Source organism: Amyelois transitella, chromosome 11 (assembly GCF_032362555.1).
Source record: "Amyelois transitella isolate CPQ chromosome 11, ilAmyTran1.1, whole genome shotgun sequence".
Classification (NCBI taxonomy): Eukaryota; Metazoa; Arthropoda; class Insecta; order Lepidoptera; family Pyralidae; genus Amyelois; species Amyelois transitella.
This window is the reverse complement of record NC_083514.1, coordinates 11,368,068-11,385,285: the sequence shown is the minus strand read 5'-3', so window position 1 is coordinate 11,385,285 and position 17,218 is coordinate 11,368,068. Positions and strand designations below refer to the sequence as shown.

Genomic DNA, 17,218 nt, shown 5'->3' with positions numbered 1-17,218 from the left:
CCTCTGTGGCGCAGCGGTAGTACGCTTGTCTGTGACACCTGAGGTCCCGGGTTCGAATCCCGGTCAGGGCATGATGAGAAAAGAACTTTTACTGATTGGCTTGGGTCTTGGATGTTTATCTGTATAAGTATTTATTAAAAAAATATAGTATCGTTGAGTTAGCATCTCGTAACACAAGTCTCGAACTTACTTCGTAGCAAACTCAATCTGTGTAATTTGTCTCGGATACATTTATATTTATTTATTTATTTAATCAAATATTCTCTAGATGGAATTAGTCGATGAACAGTATTTTACCGACATTCGGTTGATATTTTATTCATTATTCGTCAGCAACTTCATTTTTCAAACTTGATTGTTAAAAACTTTAATTTGTGTTGATTATGTAAGAACTTACTGTTTCTATTGTTTATTTTTAATGAATAAATCTATTTATTCATTAAAAATAAACAATCTATCTATTCTAATTTAATCTTCTTTTAATTTATCTATTCTAATAATTTTGACTTAAATTGAAAAATTAGGAAAAATCTATCAATATAATAAAATCGATTATTTGTTTATCGATTTTTCATACTTAAAAAATAAATCGATTATATAAAAATCGATTTTTTATCAGCAATGTCACATCCCTAAATTATGTTTCCTATAGTTGTCACAAAAGGAGACTTAGTATATATAGAGGTGTAAAAGTAACGAGAAAAAGCAAACCCGTATGTATTCGTTACTATAAAAATGAGTACTCGTTACTATCGTATTGTTACGTTACTCGTTACTTTTAATACCTCAGTGTAACCCAACGAAACGAATTGATTCGTATGTTGGTGCTTGTCAAGCATCCACTTACCTGCGTGAAATGAACCCATTATACAATAAATGCGAGGAACGAAATCGTGCGATTAACGAAATACATTCGAGAGTAACGTTTCGTTACTCGGTACCAGCGCGCACACCCGTTACTCAGTACCGAATACATACAGTTTGTTACAGCTCTAGCGTTGTTTGAGTATTATTTTTACTTACTTTAAGTTCTTAAAATGTAATAATTATTAAAAGTGAAGTGTATAAAATCAGTATTTGCAATAGTTAAATTCCACCACATTTCTCTCCCGGCTATGTATCTGCGAGATGAGCGGAGTTTTCAACCGCTGTAGAGTGAGCACGGAGCAGCTGGACATACTGCTAAATTTTATGGAAGAACACCCCGAGTTTGCGGCGGGCAAGCAGTCGATCTACTCGCGGTTCAGCTCATCCAAGCTGTGGCGGTTGTTGGCCGAGCGTCTCAACGCGGCTGCGCCCGACTCCGGCGGCGCTCGCAAGAGTCCTGACAAGTGGTGCCGGGTCAGTCATAGATTCTCGTTTCAATAGCTGGACCCTAACCGATTGATTTTAAACTTCCACATTGCGTTTTACTATTTATAAATAATACAGGTATTATTAATTAGGGTCGCTTGGTGCCCACATTTTAATATACATTTTAATATGATTTGATATGTCCAAGATAAAATAAAGGTATGTTATACCTTTATTTTATCTTGGACATAATACCTAACCTAACCTAATACCTGTATTATTTATGAATTTCAATGATTACTGAAAATTAATCTTAATGAAGAGGAAGAATGTTCTATTGATAAATATTATCACAAAGCAGTATTGCCAATCTGTTTTTTTATGGAGTGCTGGATATCTTACTTTACTCTAAGGTACCTAATGATAACATTTACACTTATAATATATTGGCTTTAACAGGCAATTTTAGCATGGACAGTATTTTAGATGATGTATAGTTTCAGCCTGGTATACTATTCAAATTGTAAACTTGTTAGATTGTGTTGTTGTGATTACCTGATATAACAACCAGCATACTACTCTGTCAAGAAAGTAGCGGGAAAAGATCAATAATACACAAACTGTTTGTTATTCATCCAAATTTATTTTATCACCTTCAAAATATACTCCTTTAGAAACGATACACTTACGCCAACGAATAATCCAATCATCAAAACATTTTTTAAACGCTGTTTCCGGAATTGAGGTCAGTTCTCGCCGCGAATTCTCTTTTATGTCTTCTACCGATTGAAAACGGGTGCCACGAAGTGGTAATTTGAGTTTAGGAAAAAGAAAAAAGTCGGCTGGAGCCATATCTGGTGAATATGGTGGTTGCTCGATGGTATTTGTTGAGTGTTTGGTTAAAAATTCGTTCACAATGATGGCCTTGTGCGAAGGTGCATTATCATGGTGCAAAATCCAAGAATTTTCTTTCCACAAATCTGGCCTTTTTCGTCGGATTTGCTCTCTTAAACGCCGCATAACACTCAAATAATATTCCTTATTTACCGTTTGACCTTCCGGCAAGAATTCCGAGTGCACAACACCGCGATAGTCAAAGAAAACAGTCAACATGACTTTGACTTTTGAACGACTTTGGCGTGGTTTTTTCGGTTTCGGTTCAGTTGGAAGGCGCCACTCCGAAGCTTGTTGACTAGTTTGCATGTCAAACTCGTAAACCCACGTCTCGTCACCAGTAACAATGCGTTTCATGAATGTTGGGTCGGAATTGACTCGTTCTAGCATGTCCTCAGCGACTCTCATGCGATTTAGTTTTTGAAAAAAATTCAGGTCTTTTGGGACTAGCCGAGCGGCAACATGTTTCATACCCAAATTATTAGTTAAAATGGTACGGATCGACTCGTAAGATACAGAAAGTTCGGTGGCTATCTCTCTCAAAGTTGAATGAGGATTTTCAGTCACTATTTCCTTCACTTTTGCGATGTTAACTTCAGTTGCAGACGTTGATGGCCTACCAGAGCGAGGCAAATCTTCCATCACATCTCGACCGCTTTTGAACGCTTTGTACCACTCATAAGCACGAGTTTTTGATAAAGTCGATTCACCGTAAGCCTTCTGTAACATTTTCAGTGACTCCGAACACGATATTCCATTGGCAATGCAAAATTTAAGACAAACTCTTTGTTCGATGTTTTTATCCATTATGAAATTAGCAATACATACTAGATATGATATAACTAAAAATAGCACTGTATTTAATGTAAACAACAGATGCAACTCAAACTCCGCGCCAAAATGGAAAACAGTTGTGCCAATCTAACAACAACAAAAAAAAACAAAAATTTGAATTTGGAACCATAAATAAATAATCCATTCCCGATACTTTTCTGACTGAATGTATATCATCAATTACCATATTATCAAGAACAATCACAGAATAAATAAATAATTAAAAGAACGTAATAGTAAGAAACAAAATTTGTTTTTAGTTCTGATTTTTTCGCATGAATACTGTGAATTATGTCAAATACTTGCTACTATACTATTATTCACAAATTATTCTCCTCCTTTCTTCTTCCTGGCTTTAGTCACGGTTGCATCCTCACCACTCTGGAGAGGAGCCCGTGGTATACCTTTGACCATGGATCCTAGATTGGGTGAGTCAGGTTTATACACAACCAGTTGCCTGAATGTGCAGGTTTCCTCATGATGTTTTCGGTTATTGGTTAATATTCAAACTAATGTACATAACTTTGAAAATAGTCATTAGTACATGGCCAAGGTGGGATTTGAACCTGTGCCTTCCTGTGTGCATCAGGAATTTAAACTGGGCACCTTACTGATTTCACTACAGATGCTGTAGTGATATTATTGTAATTGTATTTAATTGTTGTTAACAGTATTGGGCAGATATAAAGTACAAGGCAAGAAAGAAGTCAGCTGCTGGAGGTGCACTGGGAGATCTGTCTTCTGCGGAGGAGCGGCTGCGGAACATACTCAACAGTGGACTTAGAGAATGTAAGCTGAAAAATGGTTCTAAATCATATAATTAACCTCTTGGTTCTTTATTTATAAACAAGTAGCCGAAGCATTTCACGGAAGACAAAAAAGAAACTTGTCCACACTCTGGTCTTCTCCATATTTAGCTACGGCGCCGAGACATGGGTCCTGAAAAAGGCTGATAGAGACCGCATAGATGCCTTCGAAATGTGGTGCTGGAGGAAGATGCTACAGATACCCTGGACTGCCTTCCGTACCAATGCATCTATCCTGCGTGAACTCCAAATCAAAACGAGACTGTCCACCACCTGTCTCCGCAGGATACTGGAACTTTTCGGCCACATTGCACGGAAAGACGGTCACAACATGGAGCAGCTAATGGTGACAGGCAAGGTTGACGGAAAAAGACCTAGAGGTCGCAGCCCTACAAGATGGTCGGATCAAATCCGATCGTCACTAAACACCGATCTCCATAAGGCCCTCCACGACGCAAAGGATCGCAACAGGTGGAAGGAAGAGATCAAAGAGAAAGTGATTCGGCGGGGGAGTCACGACCCTCAGCAATGAGGTATACGACGCGAGGAGGGAGGACATGATGACCAATTGGGTGATCCGGCAATTGGCGACACGTTACCCGAGCAGATTATTGGATTTCGCCGGAGTCTTGCGATAAAACAATTTTATACACTAAAGTGAAAATTTCTGAAACTATGGAATGCACATTTTCAAAACTTTTGTCGCATTTACTAATTATCCAGTAACATCGCGTTTTGATATTCAGCACTTTTTTGCTGGCGTAATGCACACATGTTGCGTGGGCAACGTTTTTATTCTAAGGTTCAAGAGGTAGTCCACTTCAGACTGAAATTACTGTTAACAATTAGTTCAATCGAGTACAATAATGAATCGTCAGGGAGAGTACTTCGAAAAACAATGAAAATAAAGAATATTGTTCAATCTTTGTACTTTTTGTGAGTGAGTGGCTCTCGAAAAATATCTTTGCTTAATAATTTCATGCCATGTTAGTGGTCATAAGCGTATTTAAAATTTTAAGGATTGCTACAGTGAATGCATTAAACATCCCAACAAGTCGTGTTCATTGATATTGTGTTGTCGTTGTGACGCAGCGGGCGCGGGCCAGTCGGACGAGGAGCGCAAGCCGCTGGAGGAGGACATGTGCTCGGAGGGCTCGGAGCCGGCGCCGCGCCTCGGCGGCGAGGAGCTGCTGGCGGAGGCGGCCATGCGGCAGGCGCTCGCCGCCGAGAAGCAGGCCGAGGCTGTCACACAGGTATGTACACACGGACTTACAACTTTACTTCTTATCACTTTCGTAGGCTGCTTTTTTTTTTTGGAAAAAATAATAATATAGTATTTTCGAAATCAGGTTTTTTTTCAAGTGGTTGGTGTGATGAAAATGTATGTTTAAGTTAAATTAAAATATTTGTCAATGTCTAATAATGTCCATGGTGTTTGTCGTCAGGCGGTGGAGCTGCTGCGCGAGCTGGTGTCGGTGGTGAAGGAGCGCGTGCTGCCGCCCGACCACCTCGCCCTGCACCACCACCGGCTCTAACGGCGCTGTTCCTCGTCAGCAGATCCTAATCAAAATTTGATCGAATCGGGGACTTTGTTGGTGAAAGGCAAATAATCAGGGTATCCCAAAATAACACCTGCATGAAAGATGAAAGTGATGGACGAAGCAAAAAACGTCCCTAAAAAATATCTCAAATTTGCCTTATAGGGGATCAGGTGGTGGTTCAAAGTCGTCGTAAAGTAACAGTGGGTGCGAGGTATTGTGAAATAAAAGAAGCAAGAACGATGTTAAATATTTAATTTTTGAGAAGTACTTTGGTGTGTTTGTCGGGCGCGGTGGCGGCGAGCCCCAGCGCCTCGCGCACCAGCCCGAAGGTGTCGTCGGCGCGCAGGCGCGCGGTGGCGGCGCCGGCGCGCAGCACGTCGCGCAGCATGTCGGGGCGCGCGCGCAGCTCGAGGAAGCGCTCGCGCACGGGGCGCAGCTTGTCGCACAGCGCGCGCGCCACCTCCAGCTTGAACTGCGCCGTGGAGAGCCCGGCCGCCTCCTCCACGGCCTCCTCGGGCAGGCGCGCGGCCGCCAGGCAGTACAGCTGCACCAGGTTGGACACGCCGGGCCGCTCCTCCGGCGCGTACGTCACCTGCCGCACGGACTCCAATGTTACACTGTTGGTCACCATAGCAATCATAATGCTGGACACGCACGCCTGCGACTCTGAATGGAATGTAGTTTAGGATACGTTTTGGAAATAAACTTGAATATTTTTTTTTTCAAATACAATAGTATCAGCCCAATCAATTTATACAAATACATCATAGAATATAAGAATGAGTATTGCATTTTAACAATAAACGTTAATGTAAAATAAGTGTGTTTAATTTCAGTTAACTACCAATACTCTTTGGACGACCTGACTTAGTAAATATACAAACATACATTTATCAATCCAGTCTCCCACTTTTGTTGAGATTTATTTTATTGGAAAGCAAAATGTACATTACCTATATTTAGAACTCAACTTATAAATAAATAAACATATAGCATAATATCACGATTAACATATGTGTCTTATAATGATGACGAGCAAAAATAGTAGTCTGAATAACTAGAGTGAAGTTCTTTGTTTTCTTAGTAAATTGACACTAGTGATAAATGAGCATAATAAAACTTATCTCAATCTTATCGAATATAAATCGAGTGTAACCTGAGGATTGCAATCGGTGACTGCCTTCCTGATTTTAAGGGTGATGACGTCATCGGGGTCTGTGAGCAGTATCCGCGACTTGGGGTCCGGATCTGACTTGGACATCTTCTTTGTGGGGTCTCGCAAACTTCTCAACCGCTGGCTGCCATCGTCTGAAATCACAGTCATTACTATTCATTTTCAATAAATACACGAGAAACCATATAAAATTAAGTTGTCATTATGTTATCTGGAAGATAATTTCAAAACGGTAGCCCGATCCGTTTAATGTATAACGAAAACCATGGAAAGGAACACGCGGCGGTAGCGGTGGTGGAAGGTGCGCACGAGTGCTGCAGCAGCAACAAGCAGAGAGTCACTGACCGGGCAGCAGCGCGCGCGGCACGGGGAACACGCGGCGGTAGCGGTGGTGGAAGGTGCGCACGAGTGCTGCAGCAGCAACAAGCAGAGAGTCACTGACCGGGCAGCAGCGCGCGCGGCACGGGGAACACGCGGCGGTAGCGGTGGTGGAAGGTGCGCACGAGTGCTGCAGCAGCAACAAGCAGAGAGTCACTGACCGGGCAGCAGCGCGCGCGGCACGGGGAACACGCGGCGGTAGCGGTGGTGGAAGGTGCGCACGAGTGCTGCAGCAGCAACAAGCAGAGAGTCACTGACCGGGCAGCAGCGCGCGCGGCACGGGGAACACGCGGCGGTAGCGGTGGTGGAAGGTGCGCACGAGTGCTGCAGCAGCAACAAGCAGAGAGTCACTGACCGGGCAGCAGCGCGCGCGGCACGGGGAACACGCGGCGGTAGCGGTGGTGGAAGGTGCGCACGAGTGCTGCAGCAGCAACAAGCAGAGAGTCACTGACCGGGCAGCAGCGCGCGCGGCACGGGGAACACGCGGCGGTAGCGGTGGTGGAAGGTGCGCACGAGTGCTGCAGCAGCAACAAGCAGAGAGTCACTGACCGGGCAGCAGCGCGCGCGGCACGGGGAACACGCGGCGGTAGCGGTGGTGGAAGGTGCGCACGAGTGCTGCAGCAGCAACAAGCAGAGAGTCACTGACCGGGCAGCAGCGCGCGCGGCACGGGGAACACGCGGCGGTAGCGGTGGTGGAAGGTGCGCACGAGTGCTGCAGCAGCAACAAGCAGAGAGTCACTGACCGGGCAGCAGCGCGCGCGGCACGGGGAACACGCGGCGGTAGCGGTGGTGGAAGGTGCGCACGAGTGCTGCAGCAGCAACAAGCAGAGAGTCACTGACCGGGCAGCAGCGCGCGCGGCACGGGGAACACGCGGCGGTAGCGGTGGTGGAAGGTGCGCACGAGTGCTGCAGCAGCAACAAGCAGAGAGTCACTGACCGGGCAGCAGCGCGCGCGGCACGGGGAACACGCGGCGGTAGCGGTGGTGGAAGGTGCGCACGAGTGCTGCAGCAGCAACAAGCAGAGAGTCACTGACCGGGCAGCAGCGCGCGCGGCACGGGGAACACGCGGCGGTAGCGGTGGTGGAAGGTGCGCACGAGCTGCGCCGCCACCTGCAGGTGCTGCAGCTGGTCGGCGCCGACGCACACGCGGCGCGCGCGGTACAGCAGCACGTCCGCCGCCTGCAGCACGGGGTACAGCAGCAGGCCCATCCCTACCTGCCACCACCCAACCGTTTATACTTATTCAATTCACGTCAGATTGTAGCAATCGTCAAAATATAATTGAAGATAAGAACATTTATCTAGTGCAGGCTCCCGTGCTGATCTGATAGCAATGAAAAAAGCATAGTATGTACCAGTTGTTCTGCCTATCGCACCATTAGAAATCAAGAAAAATCAAGCATTTATCGGTATTTCTGGCTCTACCTACTTCGCAAGGGAATTACATGTGGGATGCTACCTGCTTCCTTTCTGTCCATGATGACTTTGCGGAGCAGCAGAGCCATAATGTGTAATAGTATGTCGCATGCCATCATTCCATGCCGCACGGTATAAAAAGATTAAAGTGAAGGCTCACTGCGAACATTACCTCTTTGTGCGCTTCCACGCGTTCCTTGTACTGCGGCAGATGCGCGAGGCGGGCGTGCGTGGCGAGGCACGCCAGCAGCCAGCACAGCTCGGCGTGGCGCGGCACGGCCGACTGCGCCCACAGCACGCTGCGCGCCGGCTGCACGCCCGCCGCCAGCATGCTCGCCGTCAGGTCGAGGATGTTCTCTTGCAGGGCCGCCGGCTCCTGTAAAGGGGTACAAACACCTACAATAAACAAGTGGCGTTTTAATCGACGACGAAGAGTTTCAGCCGTTAAACAGATTTCCAGGTGGTTTAAAGTAGCATGTGTTAGGCAGAGTATACACGTACATCTTAGTCAATCTGAAAGCTTGTATAGTATAAAGCGTAAGTGGGGTTTTATAATAAAATCTTTCACGCAGGTAGGACGGGTAAGAGGGGTTATGGAGAATGTTGTAAAAGAGATTAAGAATTCTAGTGTTACGTCAGTAGTGGATAAGAATCCATTTCAGTTGTTTTCGGAATTCAGACATGTGATCAAACTTTTTAAGGCCAAATATGAAGCAGATGCACAAATTTTGCAAATTTTCAAGTTGGTTCAACAAATCCTCGGTCACATCCAGAAAACAGACGTCAACATAGTCCAGAAGAGGCAAAATAAAGGAGTGCCAAAGCAAAATTTTGGTCTGAATTGGTAAAAAATTTTGAAGTGAAGTTGCACTTGTCAATCCAATAGTCTCTTTAATCTTTTATTCATAACAAAATGTATTTTTTGATTTTAAAACAATCTTATTTATTGAGATTTTATTAACTTGTGTTGAGATTAATTAGAAGAGTACCCTTCACTATGTATTTTTACCTGATAGGTAGTAAGTGCATGCAAGTCTGCAATGAAGATCATGAGGTCATCGCCTTTGTCCTGCAGTTCCACACAGCGTTGCAGCGCCCCAAAGTAGTTCCCAATGTGCAGCGCGCCCGTGGGCTGCAGCCCGGCCACCACACGCCTCGGGAATGGACCATCATCATCCAGTTCTTTCTATCAAGACATTTCTAGAAGTTATCACAAGTATCAGGGTATTAGGGCCGATAGAGTGAGAATTCAAAAGTTTGTAGCGGGAGATTAACAAGGTACCCCTGAAGGTCTAGTTTTTTGTTCAATTCTACTATTGATGATATTTATATATGTAAACAGCTTTTTTTTCAATTCTAATATCGATGATATTTATATATGTTAACAGCCTTTGAATCTTTATTCTCTAAGATTTTTGTCAGAATAACTGACAATCAGCTGAGTATCAGAACTGAGGTTATCAAATTATAGATGAAAAAGGTATCAGATAATAATGAATAAAGATATAACATGACTGAAATTACTGTCACAGGTACATTTAATTTACAATACTTGAAATTTATTCAAACCTTTACACTATATTTGCACCGCAGACCAATAGAACCTACACTGTGTGAACATCGTCTACAATTATATAAACTACGCCTTATTATCTCCATATCGGCTAATTTCAGGTAAAAGGAGTATGTAAAGATTGTCTGTTGAACGATCTTAACTTAAAACATTTTTAAATTTACTATTTTCTATTATTAAATATATTGATCTATAATGATTGAATAATAACAAAGAAGTACTAGTTACTGTACTGAACTGACTGACCACGGATCACGTACTATTTGGTAGGTTAGGCAGGCACGAGTAAAATTGACATTGACAAATGTCAAACATACCTTACGGATACAGGGAAACAACAGTCAGGCCAAACCCTTTAAGAAAATACGCCATGGATACAAGTTTTCTGAAATGATTTTATGACTATAGTATGAAGTGATGATAATAAATATATACGGGACATATTACACAGATTGAGTTAGCCTCGAAGTAAGTGCGAGACTTGTGTTACGAGATACTAACTAAACGATACTAGGTATATTTTGTAATAAATACTTATATAGATACGTATTCAAGACCCAGGCCAATCAGAAAAGTTCTTTTCTCATCACGCCTTGGTCGGGATTCGAACCCGCGACCTCCGGTGTCACAGACAAGCGTACTACCGCTGCGCCATAGAGGCCTTTACGGCCTTTGTGGATTAATATCCGATTGACTTCAATGCAAGTAATAAAAGTTTGGCGAACCGCAAAATGAGCCGGGTGGGTATGTTGAACACTTGGAGTGGAATTGCTACCCATGCCGTACCTATTATGAACCGTATTGTTATTAATGACTAGCTTTTAATCGCAGCTTCGCCCACCCGAATTTATCGCCACCTAAATATGCGAATTAAGCGCCCCAAAAAAATATTATAGGATTTTCGCAAATTCCACGGGAACTGTAGTTTTTACGGGAAAGTCATATATATACATACATATAATCACATCTTTAATCATAAGGATTAATATCCTGGTGTAGTAATAAAGCTCAAAAGGTTTATCAACTCGAGATTCCACTTAAAGGCGATGGGCTAGCAACCTATTGCTATTTAAATTTCAATTCCAACGTAGCCGTTCAGTCTTTTCAAGACTGTTGGCTCTGTCTACCTCGCAAGGGATATAGACCTGACTTTATGTTTGTATGTATAAACTATCTCATAAAATCATTTAAGACAAATTACGGTTGTAATTTTCTATTAAAATCACTCATATTTTATTTTCTATCTGGGTTATGCATATCTCCACCAAGCGACCTTTCGAGTGACGGTGACGGAGCCCGCGCTGACACGAGATGACGTCTCCGGCCATCCTTGACATTGGGTTACGCCTGTAGGTATGTAAGGCAACAATGAAGCAGTTTTTTTAGCTATTCATTTTTTTTAATATTATGATTATGAGCGCGTGCGCGTCATGTATTTTTTATTCTAAATATAATCACCTATGTACAAGAGCACCTAACTAATTATGTACACACTTGTATTTACCGAATTTAATTAACAAAACTACATATTTGTTTACCGCCCGTGTTGTGTTGGTCGCAGCTTCGGCAGCGTGAATCTTTTTTCTCGTACGAATTCCGTTGCTCCTAATCTATACTAATATTATAAAGCTGAAGAGTTTGTTTGTTTGTTTGAACGCGCTAATCTCAAGAGCTACTGGTTCAAATTGAAAAATTCTTTTTGCGTTAAATAGACCATTTATCGAGGACGGCTTTAGGCTATAACATCACGCTGCAACTATTAGAAGCGAAGAAATAATGGAAAATGTGGAAAAAAAAACGGTGAAAATTATCCATCTTTGAGGGCCTTAATGATGTCCAAAATAACTGTTCCACGCGGACGAAGTCACGGGCACAGCTAGTCTTATGATATTTGTAGTTGTAAAACTTACATCCTTTAAAATTGTCTTTCATAAAATTTCAGGGCAACCTAGCAAACCAGTTCTCTACGCTAACCTCTGGATCCAGAATATGTATAATAGTACTAACTTAGTGCTATGGTGTAGCGGAAGAGATTTCTATTGAAATTAGTAGCACCTTTGTACTAGAATTACTGTATTTAATGCTCCTGTATATAATTTTGTGTTCCTACTTGAATAAATAAATAATAGTATCTAATCAGTACCACACCATCCCTCCAATGGGGCAATAAAGGGTCAACAATACACATCAATAAAAGGTTATTTTATATTTCGGAAAGTGAGCCCTAAATTGTAAATGTGGCAAATAAATCACGTTTCCACTTAGGAATCCGTTAATTTGTCTAAGTTTAAAATATATAAATGAGGACATTGACTAAAATATAAACGCACATCCCAAGATTTGAAACAGAAAAATAACAAAACACTATTTTCAGGAGATAGATTAGATAGTTGTAGAGAATTTCTCTGAATCGCCGCGGGAATAGAAATTAACGAGATTTTTTATTTACTTATTTATGTACCTATACTACACAAGAAACAAAAAAAAAATATAATTGTTTGTATTTTTGACCGGGAAATCGTAAGTGTATTTACTTACTCTAGTCAATGAACAAATGAAGATGATTGTATGCAAGTTATAAGATCATGCCTTATTATTATCCACGAGGAGAGTCGACAAGTCTTTAACCTAAAACTGTAATCCATATTTTCATTACTGATATTTAAACTGATATAAGAAAAATATTGTATGTATAATTGTCTGAAACGAATAAATTCAATAACTAGCCATCCAGGGGCCCTCCCTACCCGCGGTACACCAGTATGACTAGTCCCGTAAAAACGGAAAATTTCTAGTACACAAAAAATAAAGACACGACATACTAGACAGAATGTCATGGCGAAGAAAAATGAGAAGAGCAGACTCCACGTGACGGGATAAGGCAAAGAGGAAGAAGAACTTCTCATACAGCTGAACGTGGCCCTTTAGTCTTTTTAAGACTTTTGGCTCTATCTACCCCGCAAGAGCTATAGACATGATTATATGTTTGTATGTCACAAGATACCTACATACAGAACAGACTTAAACCTTCAGGAGCAAATAGAATAACTACTTTGGCTACCTAAACAATGCCGTACTGGGTCCAAAAATGAAACTCGGAATACGAAGAAACCTGTATTAAAGACTGTACATATATAAATTGTCAAACACTATACAAACAACCATGAAAATAACTAAAGCGCGTTCTAATACGGCAGCACGCCATCTGTTGTGAAAAATAGGAAAACTAATCGGACATCCCGCCCGCCAAGAACTCTGTTCTTCTCTTCTACCTTTCCTTTTGGTTAGGTTCACCATCTTGGTGTGTATTCTATACTTGAGGTAACATTATTAATTTTGATGTAGGGCGTTTCAGAACTGAAGTTTTAGTCTTTAATGTTACCACTCTAACTCCTCCGTCTGGTCCTGGATGTACTGCAGTTATTCTACCCAACAACCATTTTGCTGGCGGCATGTCGTCTTCTCTAATTATTACTAAGTCACCTAATCTGGGTGCTTCTGACTTAGTTTGCCATTTGCTTCGTTGTTGCATATTGTGGAGATAATCCTTCGACCATCTGTTCCAGAAGCTACTTGTCATCTTTTGGGTAAGCTTCCAGCGTTGTAAAGGACTAATTATTTCATTGACATTAATTAATTTTTCAGGTAATAGGATCAACGGTTCTCCTACTAAAAAGTGTGCTGGGGTTAATGGTGTCAAGTCATCCGGATGATCACTGAGCGGGCAAATGGGTCTGGAATTGAGGCACGCCTCTATCTGACAAAGAACGGTCGACATCTCTTCATATGTTAGTGTTGAGTCGCCGATTGTTTTTAACAAGTGCGTCTTCACTGACTTCACACCTGATTCCCATAACCCCCCGAAATTGGGACTTTTTGGTGGTATAAAATGCCATCTCGTGCCATCGTTCTCTAACAATTCCGCTATCTCTTTGACTACACCAGACATACTTTGACCAAACATTTGTGTCAGTTCGTTGGCCGCACCAACGAAGTTCAAGCCATTGTCGCTCCACATATCTAAACAGTATCCTCGACGTGACACAAATCGGCGAAATGCCGCGATAAATCCTGGTGTAGTGAGGTCGCTCACTGCTTCCAAGTGAATCGCCTTTGTTTTCATGCATACAAATAATGAAATATATCCCTTAGAAGACCTTTGTCCTCTACCCTTTGAGACTCTCATTTGAATAGGACCTGCAAAGTCAACACCACAAGCTTCAAATACTCTCCCTGGGTTGACTCGTACACTTGGGAGTTCGCCCATAAGTGGCTGTTTTGGTTTAGAATTGTATCTTATACATCGTATGCAATTACTGATGTGTCTTTTCACTGATGGTTTCAAGCCTATTATCCAATACCGGGATCGAAGCAAATTCATGGTAGAGGCTGTTCCGCCGTGCATCAAACGTTCGTGAGCGTCCTGGATCAACAGCTCTCCGAGGTGAGTATTCTTTGGTATTATTATTTGATGTTTTTTATCATGTGTTATTTTAGCTGCTTGCAACCTGCCACCTACGCGTAACAATCCATTTTCGTCTATGTATGGGGTGAGTGATATTAATTTACTTCGCTTTTTAATCTTTCCTTTTTCTTTCAGATCTACAAGTTCTTCAGCAAATTCTGTTTCCTGAATCATTCTTATGCAAGAGTCAAGAGTTGTCTTCATTTCATCAGCGGTAAGGTAAGTAGGATATTTTTCTTGTAGTTCTTTTTTTGTTTTCAGATTGAGAAATCTTCGGCAAAAGGTAAGTACTCTAAGCATTCTTTTTAGCGTAGAAAAACTTTCTAAAATTGTGTGTTCTTCTTTTTTGTTAAAAAATGCCTTTGTAGTTTGTTTTCTTTCTTCTAATTTTGTTTCTGGTATGTGTTTCTTATTTGTGTTAATTGTCTTTCTTTTCATCCACTGAGGTCCCTTCCACCACAGCTGATTGTCTTTTAATTCTGAGGGTTCAATACCACGGGATGCAATGTCAGCAGGATTTTCTTCAGATGCTACATGGTTCCATCTATCATTATCTAGTCGAGTTTGAATTTCTGTGATTCGGTTGGCTACAAATGTTTGCCAACGTATAGGTTGTGATTGTATCCAGGCTAAAGCAACAGTCGAATCAGTGTATGCATAGACGTTGTGTTTTGGAATATTCAATATATTTGTTGCTTCAGCCAGAAGTTTCGCTAGAAGTACTGCCGCGCACAACTCTAAACGAGCGACAGAGATTTGTTTCAGAGGTGCCACTTTTGTTTTACTTTCCAATATTGTTACATGGACTTCATCTCCTTGAATTACTCGCACGTATAAAACTGCGGCATATGCTAAAGTTGATGCATCTGCGAATCCGACAAGCTCAACTTTATCATTGTCAGGGTGAGTATGAATCCACCTGTCTAGTTGTATGTTTTGTAGGGTGAGTAGTTGTTTTCGAAACTCTAACCATTCTTCTCGAAGATTGTCTGGTATCTGGGCATCCCAGTCAGCATTGGAAAGCCATAGTTTTTGAATTAACACCTTTGCGCGTATTATAACTGGAGCAAGCCATCCGAAGGGGTCGAAAAGGCGTGCTACATCTGATAGTATACTTCTTTTAGTGATTGGTAAAGTTGGTTCAGGTAAGTTAACGGAAATTTTAAACTTATCATCGTTTCGGTCCCATGATATCCCTAGAATCTTTATGATTTTGTCAAATTTGATTTCATATGGTTGTAGTTGATCTTTTGTTTGTTGTATCGTATTAAGTAAATTGTCAGAGTTACTAGACCATTTTTGCAATATAAATCCTGCACTTTGAAGTAGTTCATTTACTTGTTTGTATATTTCTATAGCTAGAATATCATCATGTGCACCGGTCATTAAATCATCCATATAGAAATAGGACTTTACAATTTCAGCTCCTAATGGATATTTGTGTTTTTCGTCTTCAGCTACTTGAAATAAGGTGCGAACAGCAAGAAATGGGGCGCATGCAGTACCGAATGTGACGGTAACTAAGTTGTAGGATCTACAGTCTTCGTGAGGATTGTCTCTCCATATGATACGCTGATAATTTGAGTGATTTTCGGAAATCAAGACTTGACGGTACATTTTTATTATGTCACTTACTAGAGCTATTTTGTGTTGTCTCCAAAGTATTATTAATGAACGTAAATCTTTTTGTATTACAGGTCCAGTAAGTAGTGTATCATTCAGTGACTGTCCTTTAGAACCCTTTGAAGATGCGTCAAAAACGACTCTTAATTTACTAGTATCTTTATCGTTACGGATCACTGCATGATGAGGTAAGTATATTACATCCCTTTCTTCTGTTTTAGCTAAAGTCATATGACCTAAATCTTCATACTCTTTGATGACCTTTGTATATTCTTCTTTTAGTTTACTGTTTTGTTCTAACTTTCGCTCTAGTTGTAAGAATCTTGAAGTAGCTATGTCTTTTGTCATCCCACATTTGTCTACCGGTGTATTTATCCCTTCTTTAAACGGTAATTGTACTTTGTATCTTCCAGATTCTGTTCTAGTTGTAGTTTCTTTGTAAATCTCTTCACATCTTTTCTCATCTTTAGTTAATTTTCTTTCACAGGTAAGTATTTCATTCTCTACTTCCCAGAACTTTCTTAGTATTTCATTTTCACATACACATAGATGTAAACTAATAATTTGTTTTTGTTTTATGGGTTTTGTGTTATTAGTATCGCCCGAAAGAATCCAACCCAGTTGTGTTTTTTGCGCTATAATCCCGGATGGACTCTTCATCAATCCAGCTTCTATGATTTCACTATATACTTCAGCTCCTAGCAGAAGGTGTATTTTATTCGGAACATGGAATGTGGGATCTGCTAGTGTTATTTCCTCCAGCTCAGGCCAGTTAGAAACTGTGATTGATTGTGTAGGTAAGTAATTTGTAATTGTTTTCAGAATGTATGCTTTAACCAGGATAGTGTTGTTCGGGTTGTATCTTGACTGTAGTTGTACTTCAACCATGTATTTAGTATGAAGTTGTTTTCCCTCACTCAATCCTGAGACCACGCCGCTGATTTTTGTTTTCTTCAAACCCATCGTTTGAACTAGATCTTCTGTGACGAACGAGGCCTGTGAGCCTTGGTCAATGAGCGCGCGGTAAACGTGTTTCTGACCATGACGTGACGTCACGTCTACCAGCGCTGTGGCTAGAAGTATTTGACCAGGTTGATTTACAAAATGTGATACTATGTTTGTGCTTGAGTCTTTATGTTTTTCTTCCCTTACAGATTCTTCTTTCTTCTCCGGGTGCAACAAAGAGTGGTGTTTTTTATAGCATATCCGACATGACGTTCT

General features: G+C 41.4%; 2 protein-coding genes across 2 annotated transcripts; one reads left to right on the top strand and one right to left on the bottom strand.

Moving 5' to 3' along the window:
* The first annotated feature begins 960 nt into the window (after positions 1-960).
* On the top strand, positions 961-6,188 carry LOC106133304 (uncharacterized). Its single transcript, XM_013332991.2, has 4 exons — positions 961-1,341; positions 3,693-3,810; positions 4,920-5,080; positions 5,273-6,188. The coding sequence occupies exons 1-4, from the start codon at positions 1,129-1,131 to the stop codon at positions 5,360-5,362; spliced, it is 582 nt and encodes a 193-aa protein (XP_013188445.1). The 5' UTR covers positions 961-1,128; the 3' UTR covers positions 5,363-6,188.
* On the bottom strand, positions 5,604-10,175 carry LOC106133303 (tryptophan--tRNA ligase, mitochondrial). Its single transcript, XM_060946526.1, has 6 exons — positions 9,906-10,175; positions 9,346-9,522; positions 8,509-8,712; positions 7,955-8,135; positions 6,525-6,676; positions 5,604-5,960 (listed from the first exon to the last, which is right to left on the bottom strand). The coding sequence occupies exons 1-6, from the start codon at positions 9,993-9,995 to the stop codon at positions 5,619-5,621; spliced, it is 1,146 nt and encodes a 381-aa protein (XP_060802509.1). The 5' UTR covers positions 9,996-10,175; the 3' UTR covers positions 5,604-5,618.
* Positions 10,176-17,218: the final 7,043 nt, after the last annotated feature.

What these genes read in the sequence shown, in the direction of transcription:
- LOC106133303 (XM_060946526.1), bottom strand. Translation starts at nt 9,995, where the DNA reads ATGGAGATAATAAGGCGTAGTTTATATAATTGTAGACGATGTTCACAC. An exon ending in GGTGCAAATATAGTGTAAAG is followed by an intron (nt 9,523 to 9,905) that starts GTTTGAATAAAT and finishes ATGTCTTGATAG; the next exon opens with AAAGAACTGGATGATGATGG. An exon ending in TCACCGATTGCAATCCTCAG is followed by an intron (nt 5,961 to 6,524) that starts GTTACACTCGAT and finishes TCCGTGCGGCAG; the next exon opens with GTGACGTACGCGCCGGAGGA.
- LOC106133304 (XM_013332991.2), top strand. Translation starts at nt 1,129, where the DNA reads ATGAGCGGAGTTTTCAACCGCTGTAGAGTGAGCACGGAGCAGCTGGAC. An exon ending in GTCCTGACAAGTGGTGCCGG is followed by an intron (nt 1,342 to 3,692) that starts GTCAGTCATAGA and finishes TGTTGTTAACAG; the next exon opens with TATTGGGCAGATATAAAGTA. An exon ending in CAACAGTGGACTTAGAGAAT is followed by an intron (nt 3,811 to 4,919) that starts GTAAGCTGAAAA and finishes GTTGTGACGCAG; the next exon opens with CGGGCGCGGGCCAGTCGGAC.